General features: G+C 42.7%; 2 protein-coding genes across 3 annotated transcripts in view; both read left to right on the top strand.

Annotated features, from left to right (window-relative positions):
• Positions 1-4,340: 4,340 nt before the first annotated feature.
• On the top strand, positions 4,341-14,751 carry c14h19orf47 (chromosome 14 C19orf47 homolog). Of its 2 annotated transcripts, none has more exons than XM_026191952.1 (8): positions 4,341-4,432; positions 5,410-5,497; positions 5,595-5,709; positions 5,918-5,999; positions 11,207-11,332; positions 11,458-11,607; positions 13,000-13,073; positions 13,154-14,751. In XM_026191952.1, exons 1-8 carry the CDS (start codon positions 4,414-4,416, stop codon positions 13,679-13,681), a joined length of 1,182 nt encoding a protein of 393 aa, XP_026047737.1. In that variant the 5' UTR covers positions 4,341-4,413; the 3' UTR covers positions 13,682-14,751. The 2 variants fall into 2 exon arrangements, with proteins under 2 accessions (XP_026047737.1, XP_026047738.1); XM_026191953.1 differs by having other exon boundaries at positions 4,343-4,432; positions 11,458-11,532.
• A 1,758-nt stretch (positions 14,752-16,509) lies between these two features.
• The window catches only part of ttc9b (tetratricopeptide repeat domain 9B), a 38,915-nt gene continuing 36,758 nt past the window's right edge, over positions 16,510-18,666 (top strand). The window contains exon 1 of the mRNA XM_026191954.1: positions 16,510-17,515. Coding sequence (XP_026047739.1) covers positions 17,053-17,515 — 463 coding nt within the window. The 5' untranslated portion in view covers positions 16,510-17,052. The remainder of the gene's footprint in view (positions 17,516-18,666) is intronic.

The following is an 18,666-nucleotide window of genomic DNA, read 5'->3' as shown; positions in this document are numbered from 1 at the left end:
ACTACAATGATGAGACCGTTGAGCGGTGGAAAAGTCACCGAAGGTCCAGACAAATGAAAACGCTGGTTGTCTCATCAGAATTTTGTATTCTGAACGAAAGCTGATAACAGTGAATTCGATGCAGCTGAAGCTCTGAATACTCAGTAATAGTTTAATATCAACTGCCTGTTCCATCTCCAAGTGTGGAAAAATAGATCTCAGAGGGCCCTTGTACTGTACCTGCATTCCACACTTACATCTCTGATCATCACACAACATATTAGACTCATTCTTTAATGAAATTTGTTTGCTTTGGATTTAATTGAAATCGTTTTTATTTTTCCTTTGATAATTGTGAGGTTACAATAACAAATGGGTTGCTCGTAAATTGGAAAAGGTGACACAAAAGGACGAGAAGAAATATCCAGCTGTGCGATGGCTATGTTAGCATTAACTGAAAACAAAAAAGAGTTTTCTTATTTTTCTATGATGAGGTGAATGTTTCTATGTATTTCTATTTTTCCACAATTCCCATATGAGCTCCAGTTTCATATCATCTGTTATGAAATGCAATATTATTATCCTCTTGGATGAACATAATGTGGCAAATTACACAGTGATCAAACTGACTGCTACTATATGTCAAGTGTGATGATGTATTGCTTTAATTAACACGTTTTCTTACAGTATTAAACGTTATCCTTATTGTTTAAAATAACATCTAGTGTGAGACAAACGTCACAGAGAATGTATCAAAAAATCTATAATTTTTTATTTATATATTGATGATACATAAAGATTAAAGTTATAGAAAGCCACTGCTTTTATCAACATCTTTTCTTGTTTTTTAAATAAACCCTCATACTATTTTCTGTGAGTGAAAGTTACAGTTTTGGAATACATAATAAATATGGGTACAGAAGTGAAGGGCATGAAGAAATTCTATGAAAGATGTAATTAAAGATACATGGATTATTACATAATGTGCTCATGAAGGTGCTCTGATATCAAATTATCAACTGGTCTATTTTGTAGTCCATTTACATCACCCTAATTTATTCTGTACGTCACAAAAATGTAATGTTTACTTATTTTTACAGCCTTATTTTCATTTTTTTTTTAAATCTTGGAAGAGTACAAAAGTGTATGACATATTTTCCGTGTCACTTTTGCGGTCTCTGCTCTGTGAGCTCCTGTGTCCGTTATTCCACCTCTGGCTTTGCCATCTTAAAAAAAAAGTTTACATTATGTTTTTTTTTTCCCTCATTTTCTAGACTATGAGAGCTGGGTGAGCTGTCTCCTTTAATGATGGTTTGGCTAAATGCCTTACATTTTTCCAGTTTATGAAGAATTGCATAAATAACATATCTTGAGGTGCACTTCTCTTGTGTTTTTTTACACTTGTTTTGCTCTTTTTGAGCTCCTTAAAAGATTTACTTGAGTCGAGACTGCAGAAGTTGAGCAAGAACCTGAAAAGTGCATGTATCTATCATTTTTCTGAACTGCAGTTTCTTTTCTTTATATTTTATCCTGATGATTATTTTCATACATTCCACAAAATGTAAAAATAATAATAATAATAATATTAATAAAAAAATATCCATCACAGTTCTTTGGACATTAAGTATTATATGCTGTACTATCTTGTTATGTTAAACCAATCTGATGTCTACTGTCACAAAAAATCCTTACATTTAACAAGCTCCAACCAGATAACATTTTGCTTACATTAATGAAATAACATGTTGTAACGCTTGGTTTACTCTGTGTTTAAATTCCTGTAATTTACAGAAATATGCAGATAGAAGAGTACAATGTATTTATGAAATGCAATATGCAAAAGGGTCACTGGCAAGTCTCAAAATTCAGTTTATTTGTACATCCCAGTCTCACATATAGAGGTTCAAAGGGGTTCTTCTCTGTGAGGAGGATTAAATTGCCAGCAATTTGGGATTAAAGGGTTGAAGAGTGAGTAGGGACAGAGTAGCCAACTTTCAGACATATAAGAAGGTCCAAGATCATTTAGGATTTTATATACATATATGTAAGAGTCAGTCAAAAGTCAATGAGATGTGCTGTGAGATACTGGAAGCCAGTGTAGCTCTGCTAAAACTGGACTGATCTGCTCCCAGTTATTTTTTTTTCCTTTAGTTAATAACGTTGCAGGAGAGTTTTGGATAATCTTTTTGGGATGTCCAGAAAAAAAGAGCACAGCAGTTCCACTGGACATGAATACAAGAACAAGGTTTTTAGAGTCAGAGTATATCAGGAAGGGTTTTATCTTGGATGTATTCCTGAGATGTCTTACTGATGGAATTAATGTGAGGTTTAAAGCTCAAATCAGAATTTAAAACAACCCCACGACTTTTAACTTGTGGTTTTCCTCATACCCAGTGACTTGTAAGAGTATAATAAATTGATTATAAAAAAAGACTTATAAAAATGCTTATTTATTAATGTTTTTCATTAATCTGTATATTAACTGTGTGTAAAATGTCTATGTTACTTATCTGAGCTGTGCAGAGCTTTATAGTGCCTTTTGGCTTTTTTAAATTATTTTTTTGTTTGGGTGAGGGCACTTCATGTTTCATTTTTGAAATTAGAAGGATGAAGACAAAGCACTGATAAACAGAAAGTGAATACTTATCTCCATCAAGTGGTCAGAGACTTCACTCCGGATGTATTTTTGCTTCTGCTGCTGCAGGTGAGGCCTGTTGCTCCATATCTGCTAAAAAAAAAAAATGCTTATTTTCAAACGTACGTAAGTAGTAAAATTCAAATAGCGACAGCCCTCAAACTTAAAGTGACGGTCACTGGCTGTCATTTATAGTCATTCACTGAACAAAGAATCAGGTTTTGGTTACCTGAATGGACATCAAAACTGGGCTCCACTGTGAGGCTGTAGAAAGGCATGGACTTATCCAAACCAATCAGCAAAGGTTAGGTTATATGAGTGTCATTATTGCATATGAACAATCAGCAGTGGCCTGGAGCAGTTCAAACAATGATGTGTGGTTTTTTTTCACATCATTCAAAAAAAGAAAAAAAAGTAACCCAGTTAAATACAAAATGCAGTTTACATTATTTATGACTAAATTATTAAATTCATCAATGGAAAAACTATTCAAACCTACCTGAACCTGTGTGAAAAAATAACTACACCCTAAACCTTTATTGTGTTGTGCCACCCCTCGACAGCAAGAACTGCAATGGAGCATTTGTGATAACTGCAATGAATCATTCACATCACTGTGGAGGAGTTTTGTCTCACCCTTCTTTGGAGAAGTGTTTTAAATCAGCCAAAATTGAGGGTTTTCAAGCATACACAGCCTTGTTCAAGGTCATGCAAAAGCTTCTCAATAGGATTTAAGCCCAGACTTTGACAAGGCTATTCCAAAACCTTCATTTCATTATTTTTGAGCCATTCAGAGGTGGATTTGCTGGTGTTTTGCTAAATAACCTAAGTATGTATATCTATATGTAATGGGACTCAAACCTTCCAAGTAATTCTCCCTTTGTCTCATCACGCTACAAAATATTTTGCCAAAAGTCTTGGAGATCATCCAGATATTTTTTGTCAAAGACGCAATGAGCCTTATTCAGCAGTGGTTTTCTCCCTATAACTCTCCCATGGATGCCCTTTTATTACCCAGTCTCTTTCTCATTGTTGAATCATGAACTCTGACATTAACTGATTCAAGTGATGCCTGCAGTACTTTAGATGTTATTCTGGGTCTTTTGTGATCACCTGGATGTGTTGATGCACTCATGCAGTGGTTTTAGTAGGCTGGGCAGTTCTGTGAAGTTTCACCACTTGGTAACTTTTTCCAGACAGATAGATGTCAAAGACGTTCTTGAGGCTTTTTTGAGTGTGGCATGACGTGTTGCTTTCTGAGATCATTTATCCTTCTTCACTTTGTCAGACAGTGAAAAAGATTCTTTTAAGTGATTTCTTGATTCAACCAGTCTGGAAGAAATCCTGGCTGGGTGTGGCTGACTCAGCTTTCCAGAAATGTGGTTTATGGGGAATGACACAGGCTAACAGAGAGAAAGACAACCATTTACGTCTTTGGCTAATGTTAGAATTTGTTTGATGATCTAAAATATGTAAGTCAGAAAATATACAAATAAAAAATAACTCAGGAAGGGGGCACATACTTTTTCACAGCAATGCAACATAAAAACAGCAATGTCATGTAGCATGCTCAAGTAAAACTCTAGGTTTGATTATTTTTCTTAATTCATGCATTTTTGATTTTCCTATAAATAATTAAAGCAAACATCACCTGATGTTGGCAGTGATTTGTGTGATTTTCCGGTCTTCGTCGCTCTCTAGCGTCCCAGACTGAAAACTTTCCGACCGAAATGTTTCCGGATCCGCCGGAAGTTGGGGACCTTTCTGCATGCGGTTGACGTCACCACACAGTCGTGAACATGGCGTCCGTGACAACAGGTGAGAGCACAAAGGCCCGGCTAGCCGGTGTTAACAAATGGTTGATTTAAATTATTTCAGCAGTACTTCGTCAGATATTAACACTGGCACCTCGTCTTTAATGTTTACGAGCGTTTGGGTTCACAGCGATCCCCGCGGAACAGCTTTTATTCGCGGCTACTGGAGCCGCTCACACAATGCTAACACAGAGTGCTAGGACAAACAACCGTGTTACTGAGTTTTGTGTCGCTCTCTGAAATGTGTGATTTAATCTTTAGTGGGAAAACAATCGTAAGGGGGAACTGTGTCCTAGATTAGTGGCCAGTTTAACCTCTGAATCGTCCAACTTGTCTCGCCGCTAATGCTAACGTTAGCCTACCAGCTCCGGGTCATCTACCACTCCGCTTTGTCCTCAATCTGTTAAAACTAAATGATTTTTAAATAGTCTATCTCTGATTTGCTTCTAAGTGCTATGCCAGTTTATTCGCCGTCCGTGTCTCCGCGTGGCCGAGTTTCACGTCGGGTATAGCCATTGTTGTGGCAGCTGTTGTGCTTCCTTCACAGTTTATCTGCTCCTGCAGCCACAGGACGGTTCAAATGTGGGGTTATAAATAACCTCCAGCTGGTCACGGTCAGCATGTATTAGACATCAGTATGCTGCTGTCTCTGATGGTTTATGTCCCCCGCTGGCGTCTTGTTACACTATAGTATTACTTTGAACAGTCCCACATTACACTTAGTGTGATCACAGCCTGTGGAATTCGTGGGCAACTTGGCCAGGAGTTTTGGTTATTGCTGTTGTCTTTTGGTTCCCAATTTTTCTGTTCTTAACAAAAGAAAACTGGAGCAGTGACACTGTAGACTTTAAAAAATCAACAAGTAAAGAACTCATTACTTGCAACTGTAGTTGTGGCATTGTTTATTTATAAAGACCCGTGTTTGATTCTGCTTAAGTTGTTTGGTGGTTAATGTTTCAACCTTTCCATTTTTCTTTTAAGCCACCTCAGAGTGGATTCAGTTTTTTAAGGATGCAGGGATCCCAGCTGGTCTGGCTGTCACATATGCTGTTTCCTTCGTAGACAACAGGTAAAGACATTTTGGCCTCGTGAACACATTCATGCTGTGATCATGTGCACTTTATTAATGCTCTCATTGTTTGTCCTGATTGTTTAATCCTCGGCAGAATTCAGAAGAACATGTTAATGGACCTCAGTAAAGACATCATGATGGACCTCGGCATTACTGTAATTGGGGACATCATTGCCATTCTTAAACATGCCAAGCAGGTCTACAGGCAGGTGAGCCAGACTTGATCTTTTAATGTTATGAAAAGCTGAAAATTATTCACTGTTAACAATTGTGTTTGTCCAGAAGTCTACAGACAATATAATCGTGTACTGATTTAAAATAGCCACGCCTATATGCTAGCACTAGGGTTTATTTTAAAATTACAACATTAGGTGCAGATTTCACTCAACACTTTGTTTTCCTGCTCTGTTTTCTAAGGACATGTGCAAAATGGCAACTGAGGCCATCTCATCAGGACAGACCAGTGTTCAAGCTGAGCTCAGAAGAACTGCCAACACCCGTAAGTAATGACATGTTAATTTATTTTGTAAAGTATGAGCCTTTATTAGAAGTCAAAAGAGCTTCAAAGAAAAGCGTCTGGACTTCTTTAAGTTGCTTGAAGATGTTTCACCTCTCATCCGAGAAGCTTCTTCAGTTCTAAGGTCAAATGGTGGGAAAGGATAATGGAAGCACTCAAAACATGCGGCTATCCTAATTGGGCGTTCATAAAGTCAGCAAAGAGGCACAGAAAAGAAGACCAGACACCAGCGAGGGAGGATAAGAAGGACAGACACAACAACATTGTCATCCCCTATGTAGCCGGTGTATCAGAGAAACTCAGGAGAGTTTTCTCCAAGCATGACATCCCAGTGCATTTCAGACCCAGCAACACGCTCAGACAAAAACTGGTTCACCCGAAAGACAAAACGCCTAAACACAGACTTAACAATGTGGTGTATGCTGTACAGTGCAGCGAGGAATGCCCAGACCTCTACATTGGAGAGACCAAACAGCCACTTCACAAGCGCATGGCACAACACAGAAGAGCCACCTCCACAGGACAAGACTCAGCAGTCCATCTGCATCTTAAGGACAAGGGTCACTCTTTCGAGGATGCCAATGTTCACATTTTGGACAGAGAGGACAGATGGTTTGAAAGAGGAGTGAAAGAAGCCATCTATGTCCACTGTGAGCGACCATCTTTGAACAGAGGCGGTGGTTTACGACACCAACTCTCTGCCATCTATAATCCAGTTTTGAGATCCCTTCCCAGACGCCTTAACGCCCACTCACATCCTGGGCCATCTGACCTCAGGAATTCGCATGATAAGGTGGGGCCAGGTTTCACAATGAGCTCACCCGAAACTCTGGCTGATTGGGACCCACAACCAGTTTCACACCTTGGCTCAGGCGATTAGAGGATCATCAGGGGGTCCTTTTGTCCCTCTGTGGGGGGAAACTCCCACTAGGTTTATATCTGGGACTCTCCACCATTTGACCTTAGAACTGAAGAAGCTTCTCGGATGAGAGGTGAAACATCTTCAAGTAACTTAAAGAAGTCCAGACGCTTTTCTTTGCAAGCTCCTTTGACTACGATGACCTGGATGACTGAGAACCTTCATAGACTTTATTAGAAGTGTTCAGATTTTCTTTGAGTTTTTGTTCTAACTGGAGTTAAATGGCCGACATTTGTTCAGCGGTGAGCAAAATTTTCCAGCAGTAAGTTCTGGTTGTATCGAAATCACTCAAGTCACTACGGAGGTCAGACAGTGACCCAGCTGTTTGACCCATTAATGAGCCAGGCCAGAGGCATTATGAATCATCTATTCCACTGTAATGTGGTATGTCAGCGGGAATTACGCACACATCTATGTGCGTAATCATTTCACCTGCCATGATTCAGAACTGAAGAAGCAAATGTAATCAGGCGGTTGAAGCTGTTTACGTTAAGGAAAAGATGACCTAACGAGTGAAAGATCCGGAGTTCGACCTCAGGAGGAGACGCACATTCCTTTGGGGTTGCTTCAGAATGGCAACCAGTTTAAAAACACTGCCAAATCAAACATGTGGAGCTGCCTGCTGCGGCGACCCCTTGTGAAAAAGGGAACAGCCAAAAATGGCTTTGTAGTGTTCAACATGTTATTTTTGGATTCACCAAGAGAGGAGAGCAGACTTTTACTGGCCCCAAAAGTCCCCAAAATAACCTTATCTTAGGGTTGCTTTAACTTTAGCTTTCGGTCCAGGGCCAAAAGTCTTTTCTTTTCCTTAATTCTTCCAGAATCAGAAAGGGTTTTATTGCCAAATGTTGAGCAGGTTTACAACATTAGGAAATTGCTGCGGTGCTTCAGTGCAAACATACTGTCATAAATTACGCTTAAACAGACATGAAAAATAAATAAATAAATAAAAAAATAAGAATAAGAATTATTCTTATAGGTAAGTAGATAGGTATATACATGAGTGCAGGTGGTGTTCAGTGCCAAACATGGAATGATGCTGTGAACACAGCGTAGGGTCATGTGTTAGTGGTGGGAACAGTTATACGGTTATTGTTCATGAGTCCAACAGCAGAGGGGAAGAAACTGTTCTTATGGCGAGAGGTTCTGGTGCGAATGGACCGGAGCCTCCTGCCTGAGGGGAGCAGGTCAAACAGACTGTGTCCAGGGTGAGAAGGGTCAGCTGTGATCCGAGCTGCACGCCCCAGTGTCCTGGAGGTGTACAGGTCCTGCAGAGATGGGAGTCTGCAGCCAATCACCTTCTCAGCAGAGCGCACAACACGCTGCAGTCTCTGTTTGTCCCTGATAGTGGCTCCAGCGTACCACACGGTGATGGAGGAGGTGAGGATGGACTCGATGATTGCAGTGTAGAATTGCATCATCGTCCGTGTTGGCAGGTTGAATTTCTTCAGCTGCCTCAGGAAGTACATCCTCTGCTGGGCTTTCTTGATGACGGAGGTGATGGTGGGCTCCCACTTCAGGTCCTGGGTGATGGTGGTACCCAGGAAGCGGAATGAGTCCACAGAGGTGATGGGGGTGTCAGTCAGGATGATGGGGGGGAGTGGAGCTGTGTGCTTCCTGAAGTCCACAATAATCTCCACTGTCTTCTGGGCATTCAGCACCAGGTTGTTGTGGCTGCACCAGGACACCAGACGTTCAACCTCCCTCCTGTAGGCAGACTCATCCCCGTCCGAGATGAGTCCAATAACGGTGGTGTCATCTGCAAACTTGATTAGCTTGACAGACTGGTGGGTGGAGGTGCAGCAGTTAGTATACAGGGAGAAGAGCAGAGGAGAAAGAACACAGCCCTGAGGGGAGCCGGTGCTGATGGTCCGGGAGTCCGAGACATTCTTTCCCAGCCTCACGTGCTGCTTCCTGTCCGTCAGGAAGTCAGTGATCCACCGGCAGATGGGATCAGGCACATTCATCTGGGAAAGCTTGCCTCGGAGATGGTCTGGAAGGATGGTGTTGAAGGCAGAGCTGAAGTCCACAAACAGGATCCTGGCGTAGGTTCCTGGGGAGTCCAGATGCTGCAGGATGAAGTGTAGGGCCATGTTGATGGCGTCGTCTACAGACCTGTTGGCTCTGTATGCAAACTGCAGGGGGTCCAGGAGGGGGGCCGTGAGGGTCTTGAGATAGGAGAGAACCAGGCGCTCAAAAGACTTCATGACCACAGATGTCGGAGCCACGGGTCTGTAGTCATTTAGTCCAGTGATCCTAGGTTTCTTGGGGACAGGGATTATGGTAGAGGACTTGAAGCAGGCAGGCACATGACATGCCTGCAGTGAGGAGTTGAAGATGCCAGAAAACACTGGGGCCAGCTCGTTTGCACAGTGTCTGAGGGTGGCAGGAGACACACCGTCTGGGCCGGGAGCTTTCCGAGCATTCACTCTTAAACTGCTTCCTCACATCTGCTTCATGAATATGAAGAGTTGTGGTGGGAGGAGGTGGTGTGAAATCCTCTTTTGTGTGGGGTGAGGAGGGGGGTGTTGTAGGTGAACAGTTTGAAGGTGGTGATGGCTCTATGGAGGGGGGAGAGGTGGGGGAATGAGTGTCCAAAGTGTCTCTATTGTTGGGGCCGTTGGAGGTGTGAAGGCTGCCTGATGGCTCGTCAAAACGACAGTAAAAGTCGTTGAGGGTGTTGGCCAAGAGCAAGTCATCAGTGGAGTGGGGGGTTTTAGGCTTGTAGTTGGTGATATTCCTAAAACCTTTCCACACAGAGGCCGAGTCATTCTCTGAGATCTGCTGCTGCATCTTCTCAGAGTGCTGATGTTTAGCAACGTCCACTTCTTTAGTGAACCTGTACTTGGCCTCTCTGTAGCAGTCCTTGTCTCCGCTTCTGAACGCCTTTCTCTTTTCCAGCCACAGCTTTTTGAGTTTAGGAGTAAACCAGGGTTTGTCATTGTTATAACTCACCCTGGTGCGTGATGGCACAATGCTGTCCTCACAGAAGTGGATATAGGAGGTGACAGTGTCCGTAAACTCGTCCAAGCTGTTAGAAGCAGCCTTCATTGTGTCCCAGTCTGTAGACTCCAAACACGTGCGAAGCTCCTCCACAGCCTCGTTGCTCCACAGTTTTTTGGTCCTCACGACAGGTTTGGAGAGCTTCAGCCTCTGTCTGTACGCGGGGATTAGGTGGATCATGACGTGGTCAGAAAGTCTGAGTGAAGCGCGGGGCACCGCACGATAGGCCCCGCTGATCGTGCTGTAACAGTGGTCTAATGTCCTCTCCTCTCTGGTCGGGCATTTAATATACTGCTTGTATTTGGGAAGCTCATGGCTCAGATTGGCTTTGTTAAAGTCCCCAAGAGCAATGATGAGAGAGTCCGGGAATGTCCGCTCCATGTGCAGTATCTGCTCCGCGAGTGCGCACTGAGCTGCCTGCACATCTGCATCTGGCGGGATGTAAACAGCGGCCAAGATGAATGAAGCAAACTCCCGCGGAGAATAAAACGGTTTGCAGTGAATAAAAAGGTATTCCAGACAGGAAGAGCAGTGCTGAGCAATCACTGTTACATCTGTGCACCAGCCACTATTAATGTAGAAGCAGACACCTCCACCTTTGGTCTTACCAGAGAGAGAGGCCTGCCGGTCCGCGCGCAGCAGATGAAAGCCCTCCAGCTTGAGCGCGCAGTCCGGGATGTCCTCGCAGAGCCACGACTCCGTAAAACATAAGACACAGGAGGAGGCAAAGTCTCTGTTCATGCTTCTCATCAGGGCCAGCTCGTCTATCTTATTGCTGAGTGAGCGTACATTGGAAAGGAAGATCCCAGGAAGAGCAGTTCGCAGTCCACGTCTCCTCAGACGCACGAGTGCGCCGGCTCGCTTTCCTCTCTTTCAGCGTCTCACTTTCCTGATCAGAGTCTGCAGTAAATCTGCCGCAGATGCGACAAATATTGGAAGTAAATCCACAGGTGTTGTAGTCCTGTAGTTAAGAAGCTCTTCTCTGGTGTAAGAATATCCAGAGGAGTGCCCAGACACAGAAGTTATGCACAAAAACAAAACAGAAGTAACGCACTGAAGTAACGCACTGAAGCACCAGGGCATCCATACGCGGTGCCTCATTTATTAAGATTTTCTTAAATTAGTATTCATCTCCCTCTGAACATTTTTCTGGTTACTCTTGTTTTGTGAAAGTGTGAATCCCATCCGTCTTTCACCTCTTTGGTACAAAATAAAGCGTATAGACTTAAGAAGTAAGATTGTAACAATCTTTTATTTTGTTCCTCAGCTGCGACACGCATGATAGCCAATGCTTTGAGCCATGACTCTCCACCAGCCACACCAGCCCGCCGGCCTGACAACCGCCTCTCCGTCACAGTGTCCAACACGCAAGCAAACAAGAGTAACAAAGCAGGTAGATTAAATAAACGTATGTTTGTGTTTCACCCCATCCGTCCCCTGTTTCCTGTTTCCCTGAAGCCAGGAAAGCCCTCTTTTTACTCATGTTTGTTCCTTATGTGCTCCACAATTTGTTGTCAGTTATACGCCAACCAGCTGACGAGGGGAACGGTCTGCCTGTAGTGAAGCGTCGCCGCGTAACAGCTGAGATGGAAGGCAAGTACATCATCAACATGCCCAAGGGCACCACTCCTCGCACACGCCGAATCCTGGCCCAGCAGGCCAAGAAAGGTAGGCCTGATGAGGTGGCCTCACCAACAGCTCGCCTAACTAACGCGTTACTCACAACAACTAATCAAACCTGAAGCTCTAATGAGTCTCCCTCCTAAAAATTACAACTATTGATCAGGTGCTGATGATCAGAGTCTGTTTGACCCTCACCGTCTGCCCTTGTTTTTACTAATCCTGCTCATTCTGCCAATAAAATTCCCCCTCACACTTCTTTTTTTTCCCCCGTTTGTCTCACATTAACCAAATTTTACTTCTTTTTGCTCTTCTGATTTTTCCTCCCTGGCATGAGCTTGCATTTGGATTGTGTTACAGATCAGTCATTCAGCTTCAAGACATTTTCTCTAAATTTATGAAGGAAATGTCACTTTTATACCTGTAAAAGCTGCAGTGAAAATCATGCTTTCATGATAAATGTACCGACACAATCTAACAAACCACCGCAGCCCATTGAACTCACCGGAAAATCAAGTTTGCAGCTTAGAAGAATGGTGTACTCCAGGTAGAGTAATTATTAGCAATTGGGTGTAACTCCTTTCTGTGACAAGACCAGGTCAGTGTTGGCACACGTTTCAATGCCTTTTTTGAGGCAGCTTTTTTGTCTGGTTCAGTTACTTTGCGGCGTTTACAGTTGTTGCAAATGCTTCCTGTGGGATTTACCACCACTGAATCAAGCTTTCCACCACCTGAAGCGATATGGCCACACAGCCAACAGGAACGCCCTTTCAAAGAAAGGCTTCAGAGTCTGAAAACAGAAGAAGTCTATTGTTTCCTTTCACACCACTTAAGTTAACTTGGGATGTTTGCCAGTGTCTACTGCCTATCCCAGCTTTAACTGGTTTGTCATGTTAGCAATTAAAGTAAAAGAGGTTTTTTTTTAGCTGACTTAAAACAACAGGAGTTGATCAAAATATTTTTCTAGGCAGATACAGATACTGTTAAAATTTACATTTACATTGTTGTAGGCAAGAAAAAAACAAATCAAATGTTTGTTTCAGTCTAATCAGTGTGACTTTAGTTAGAGTTTTCAAAATAAAAGCAAAAATTCTCAACATATTACATGTATGGAGAATACTGTCAAAATTTCCAACATGTAATTTTTAATATTTTGTGTAAACATTCAGAAGCACATAGGCTACATTTTGCACAATCGAATAAGTCATACACCGACTATAACAACGCTCAATACAAATTCATGGCAGAATAACAGAAACTGAGCAAAGGTAAACTAACAGACTTTAAAGAACAACTACAGAGCGGTGGTACTGACAAATATTTCTTCACCTTCTCTCTTCCACTGTAATCTGTATGTTGCAGAGCTTCTTTACTTTTTTGCTGATTAGTTTTGTTGGAAAAAAATATTTATTTTGCTTATTTGCTCTTCTCTTCATGAAGGTTTGAAACGCACGTCTGTGTTTGCGAGACTCGGAGCTGAATCGAAGGCGGATACGACAACAGGCGGTAACAAGGTGAGACCTGTCGATGTACATTAACAGCGTTCTGCATCTTAAAGATGAGTTCTGAGCTCATAGCGCTCATATTTTTGCAGCCGACCGGCGTGTTCAGCCGCCTCGACAGAGGGGAAGAAGCTGCAGACGAGCAGAGAGCTGGAAACGCAGGTGAAAACGAGGACGACAGCGATGGAGAAGGCTCTGTCCTCCAGTATGCTGGCGTCCTCAAGAAACCTCCTTCTCTCCAGAAGAAAGAGTCTGCGATAAAAGCGCCCCCCATCACCCTGCGGCGCCTCGGCGGCAAATTCAAACTACCTCCCTCTGATACACCCACCTCCTCCTCACCTTCCCCGAATGGTCTCCCCCCTGCTAAGATTAGTGTTCTTCAGAGACTGGGCAAGCCCCCCGCAACACACTCAAACACCAGTGTGTCGCAGACACCCGCTGACACACAGGACAACAGAGTGACCAGCACCAGATCCCGAGCCCAGGAGAGGACGACTGTAGCAAGCTCCAAGGTGAGCAGCAGCACCGGAGGAGCTGGAATGGGAGGAGAGTCCGCGGGGGCCCAGATGGACGTTAAAGCTATCAGTGTTTTCAAGAGACTGGGCATTAAGAGAACCTAACGCACTCACCCCACCACCACCCAAAAAATACTATTTCTTTACACTCTTTTTAAGGTTTGTATTGCCAACCTTTAGGATTTATCTTGCTGCAATATTTTTTGTTTTGTTTTTGTGTTTGGATAAATGACAAAGATTATCATTTACATTAAACTCATTATTCTTGCTGCCATTGGAAAAATGTTTACCGTTTAGTGTCCAAACCTATTATTTAAGGATTTATGGTCTGCATTTGTTAGCTTAAAGCATGAGCTTGACATACGCTACCCCCACCACACCCCATACGAGGATGCTGCTGCTGTCTACACTCCCTGAATGCCCCTGAATGAATAGTGAGGCTGTAGATAATGTTGTTTCTCCAAGAATAATTATGTAAGTGTTTTATTGATATTTGCCTGAACATGTAAAATGTACAGATTTTTGTTTTGTTTTATTATTTTTTTTATTTTTAAGTTGAATACACAGGACAGCAGTCAGACTAGTAAGGAGATGATAAGTTAAAGTTAATCTTCTAACCTTCACCTAAGAATTACCTCCTTTTCAAAGTATGAAAAGTGTCGATAACAAGCTTCTGAACTCAGACCCCGAACTTGTGAGAGGGGAAAGGAAAAAATTCAAACTATTAAACAGAACAACCTCGATGAACACTTGAATCTTTGGAAAGCAATGCACCTCCTCCTCCTCTTCTGTGCTTTGTGGAGTAGAAGTTGACACCTTCGAACTAAAGGCACCTTTTCTATCGTAGTACTGAACGTTTTCTATAACCACCTACTTGAAAGCCGACTCACTAGAATATTTCTGTTGTTTTTATGCAATGTATAGATTTGTTAGACTTCACACACACATATTTTTCTATGTGGACGTTCTTGTATCATGACGTATCCTTACAAAAGGAATTCAGCGATGCCATCGGGCCCAGCTCGATGTAGTCCACTCAAACCAGTGTTGCTCATTACTCCTGATGTACAGTTTTTGTCTGTCAGACTTCATGCCAGATCTTCGTTACATTGTAAATATTTTAAAATGCTTAGGATTTTTTTCCCTGTGTTTAAAGAATTAATATCTGGAAAACACACCGTGTTTTGTTCGTTCACTTCTCGTTAGTACATGGGGATCTACCGCAGCACCAGTTCATACATCCTCATCTCACTTCGCTCATCGTTTCCGAGGATGTGGTCTCAGTTATTGAAGGTGTTTTCATCAAAGTAAGCATCCGCTCCTCAAAAGGACATACAGCAAGAAAAGGGTTCAACTTCACTGAATATAAGCTGATTAGCCAGCTGCTGGTCTGTTTGGGAAACCGATGATGTTTCCACTGATCCATACATACATATTTTACATATTAAAAATGGTGAAGTTGAGCATATAACATTTAAAATTAGAGCAAGATAAATATTAGACTTCTTCATTTTAAATCTTTAGCAGCAATTTTCTCTCCTGATTTTTATTTACTTCATTGTTGTTCGTTCTGGTAGTTTAGACTATCAATCAAATAACTTCTAACCACTTGTAAAGATTTACAGGCAGCCAATGAAAGTGTGATCTGCTGTGACACTGTGGAAAAAACACAGATGAATGTTTTAGACACTGATACAGGGAGGATACTGCACACCGTGTCTTGTTAAAAATGTTTGAAATAAAATTGCCTTTAACTGGAGCCGTCAGTATGTGACAAGCAGCCATCAGAAGATGGTGCACTGTGGTTATAAAGGGATGGACATGGTCAGCTAGAATACTCAAGTAGGTTGCAGCATTAAATTATGCTCAGTTGGTACTAAGGGGACCAAAATGTGCCAAAACAAATATCCCCCACACCATTACACCGGCAGCAGCCTGAACCATCGATACCTGGCAGGAAGGATCGAAATTCTCACTCTACCGTCGGAATGTCGCAGCAAAAATTACAACTCCTTAGACTAGGAAATGTTTCCTGGTCTAAAAAGTAGCCTGGCTATTTTCCTCTGACTTCTGATAGCAACAACGCCACGTTCAAAGTCAGTTGAATGTGGCGTGGTTGTTGTTGTCAGACCTTTTTTCCTCATTCTGATGCTCAGCTTGAACTTCAGCAGGTCATCTGGACCATGTCTACATGCCTAAATGCTATGAGTTGCTGCTACCTGATTCACTGATTAGATATTTGTACTAATGAGTCATTGAATAGATGTACCTCGTGAAGTGAAACTACATAAAAGTGAGCGTCTTGGTTTAATAAAAGTGAAGTGTGAATTGTTTGTCAGTTATTACAACACAAACAGAACACTCATTTTATCTTTAGTTAACTGTAATAAACTTGATTGTTTGGCAACCGTGAGAGCTGTCGTGCCTCAGGTGCTGCCCTTCTTTCCAATAAGCAGGAGTTCGAGGAGCGCTACAGGGTGTGCTGTGGATGCTTACTCCTGCTCTGTGGAGAAGATGGTGTGTGGGGTTTTTTTTTTACTTACTCTTGCAGACATGCCTCTGAGGCTGACTGCTGACTTCTAGGTTAACCACACGTCACATCAAATTAAGTGTAATTGACACTTTGTCCCCTTGAGGTCGCTCTCTCCCTCTTTCTCCCTCAGCCTCCTGCCGTTCGTCTCCATCTCCTTGAAAACCTTATCAGCTGAAGTCATCAGGCGCTCCGCTTGGTCCTGAAACGATTACAGGAACAATAGTTATAGTAAAAGCTGGATTTTATTGTGAGGACTGATCACTTCCAATCGTATTATTAATTGACCCTTGAAGAACGAGCCTCGGGCCTAAGAGTAGATAGTTTATAAGGCTATCTTTTTAAATATTTTGCCGAATAGTGTTTAAAATAAATAAACATGCAAATAAGTTGTTGTTTATTACTGACTGATAAAAGCATCTACTTTGCGGTTCATGCAGTTGTTATGGTTGATTTTAATGTGCCACATCACACTAAGAAATAATCGATTATGTCTGAATATTTCCACATTTTCTCTTTTTTCTTTCTTCTCCATTTTTCTCCATGTAAAATCCGAACTGCAGCAACGCCTCACGACTTCTCTTTTTTTTCCCACAATGCTGCGCGGTAGGGGCTGTCGTGTGTGCGCTATCTGTGGTGCTGAAGCTGCGCGTGCCTCTGAGGTTGCTACCATACAAATCCACCCGAGCATCCTTCCGCGAGAGCTCCAGCAGCGAGGGATGGTTTGTGGTCGACGCTAGGAGAGATTCAGGATGTTTCTGCCAGCTCTGGTGATGTAATGCGTCTTTTTTCTGTATCTGCTGACGTTCTCCGGGTTATTTCTCGTTTTTTTCTGTAAGTGCTGCACACGGCAGACGCGCCTGAAAGCCCATTTTTCCCTCGGCTCGTCGTGTCTCCGGTGCCGCCGCCTGCCCTGCCTCCTTCGCCGCTCCGTCCTGCATCCTTTATGCACAGCACGCTGCTCCGGTCCTCCCCAACAAAGCACACCTTCGTGTCCGAGCACCATGGCCCGCTCCAGCCGCTTTCACTGAGAGACATGGAAGCCAAACAGCACCAGATAAAGAGCCTGAAAAGCTACCCGGAGACCGGCGGTCGGAGCCTGGCAGCGGCCGCCGGAGGAGACGGAGGAGGGGGGTATCGAGCCGGCTCAGCTGAAATGGAGATGGACTCGAAGATCCAGAAAGCCATCGAGTTCAAGGCGGAGGGCCATCGCTGCTACAAGGAGAAGAAGTTCCGGGAAGCGATAGGCAAGTACCACCGGGCGCTGCTGCAGCTCAAAGGGGTTCATGTCGTGGACGGCACTACGGGCTCCGAGGTCAACCTGCTCAGCCAAGCCGCGGCCAAGCTGACCGAGGAGCAGAGGAGAGCCGTGGAGAGCACCGAGATCGAGTGCTACGACAGCCTGACAGGTGACACGACCACAAACACACTAAAACTCAGAAACACCCAGACCCCTACTATTCTCCAAGTAGTGCTGACACCATTATTGGTTCCGGTTCACCGGGTTCACACAAGCTCCGGGGTGCAGTTGTGTCTCCAGGTGCTGGGATCAGCAGAGGCGGGCGAAACAACACTGGTGCTGAAATGGAGCATGGATGGTGTTTGTTTGTACGTTTTTTAATTGCACATACAAAAGTGGCTGCACGCTGTTTGACCATTGGTGCGTTTATTTATTCCGGTGAGGTCATTTGCCAGCCAGAGAAATTTCACCGTGTGGGCTAAAATAGTTCACCTCTCTGCCAGTTACATGCTCTCAAACAGCCTTTCACGTGGGTTGTTTATTTTTACATGTGTACCTGTAAGAAAAAAGAAAAACATCTGGGCCATAAATACAATCAGGCTTCATGTTTTAGGACATGTTACCATTATTTATGTATGAGGCAAGTTCACCACATGTTGGGGTGATGTAAGGCTGCAAGTTTAATGGCTCCAAGTGTGGAGGGAGTTACAACAGGGTTAACAGAGCTTCACATAACAGCTGCTTTCAATGTTAATCCTCAGTAATTTCATTTATAATATACCAGAAAAGAACAACTGAGAAGAAGCTCATTGCTCATTGTTATAGTCCCCTTATCTCGACACAGACTGTTACATCATTGTTTCTAGTTGTGCAATTATGCACAATCATGAATAAAAGTAGACATCAGAGCTTCAACAATGTGAGAGTTTCACTTCAAGGTTTTAGTGATCAAAATAATTCAGAATAAAATTGAAAGCGATGGAAAAAATTATGAATAATAATGAAGTTCACACATCATTTTAATTATTGTCGTTGTTTTGTTATATTGTTTCGGCAAATTAATTGTACTGAAAAAAACAAGTACACAGAGGTGGTAAGAGTGTAATTATAACTGTCCAAAACAAAAAAAACAAAAACAAGACACACATTTGCACAATTACTTAAAATATTAGTTGTGTATTTACCATAATTTAATCAGAAAGCCCCACTGAGACTGACGTTGTCAAGGGAGACTTGAACAAGGTAGAAGTCATAAACTCAAAACATATTAAAAACTTAACAACTACAACATAAAATACAGGAGCCACAGCATTATTATGT

Source organism: Astatotilapia calliptera, chromosome 14, assembly GCF_900246225.1.
Source record: "Astatotilapia calliptera chromosome 14, fAstCal1.2, whole genome shotgun sequence".
NCBI classification, from domain to species: Eukaryota; Metazoa; Chordata; class Actinopteri; order Cichliformes; family Cichlidae; genus Astatotilapia; species Astatotilapia calliptera.
This window is presented reverse-complemented; position numbering and strand designations above follow the sequence as displayed.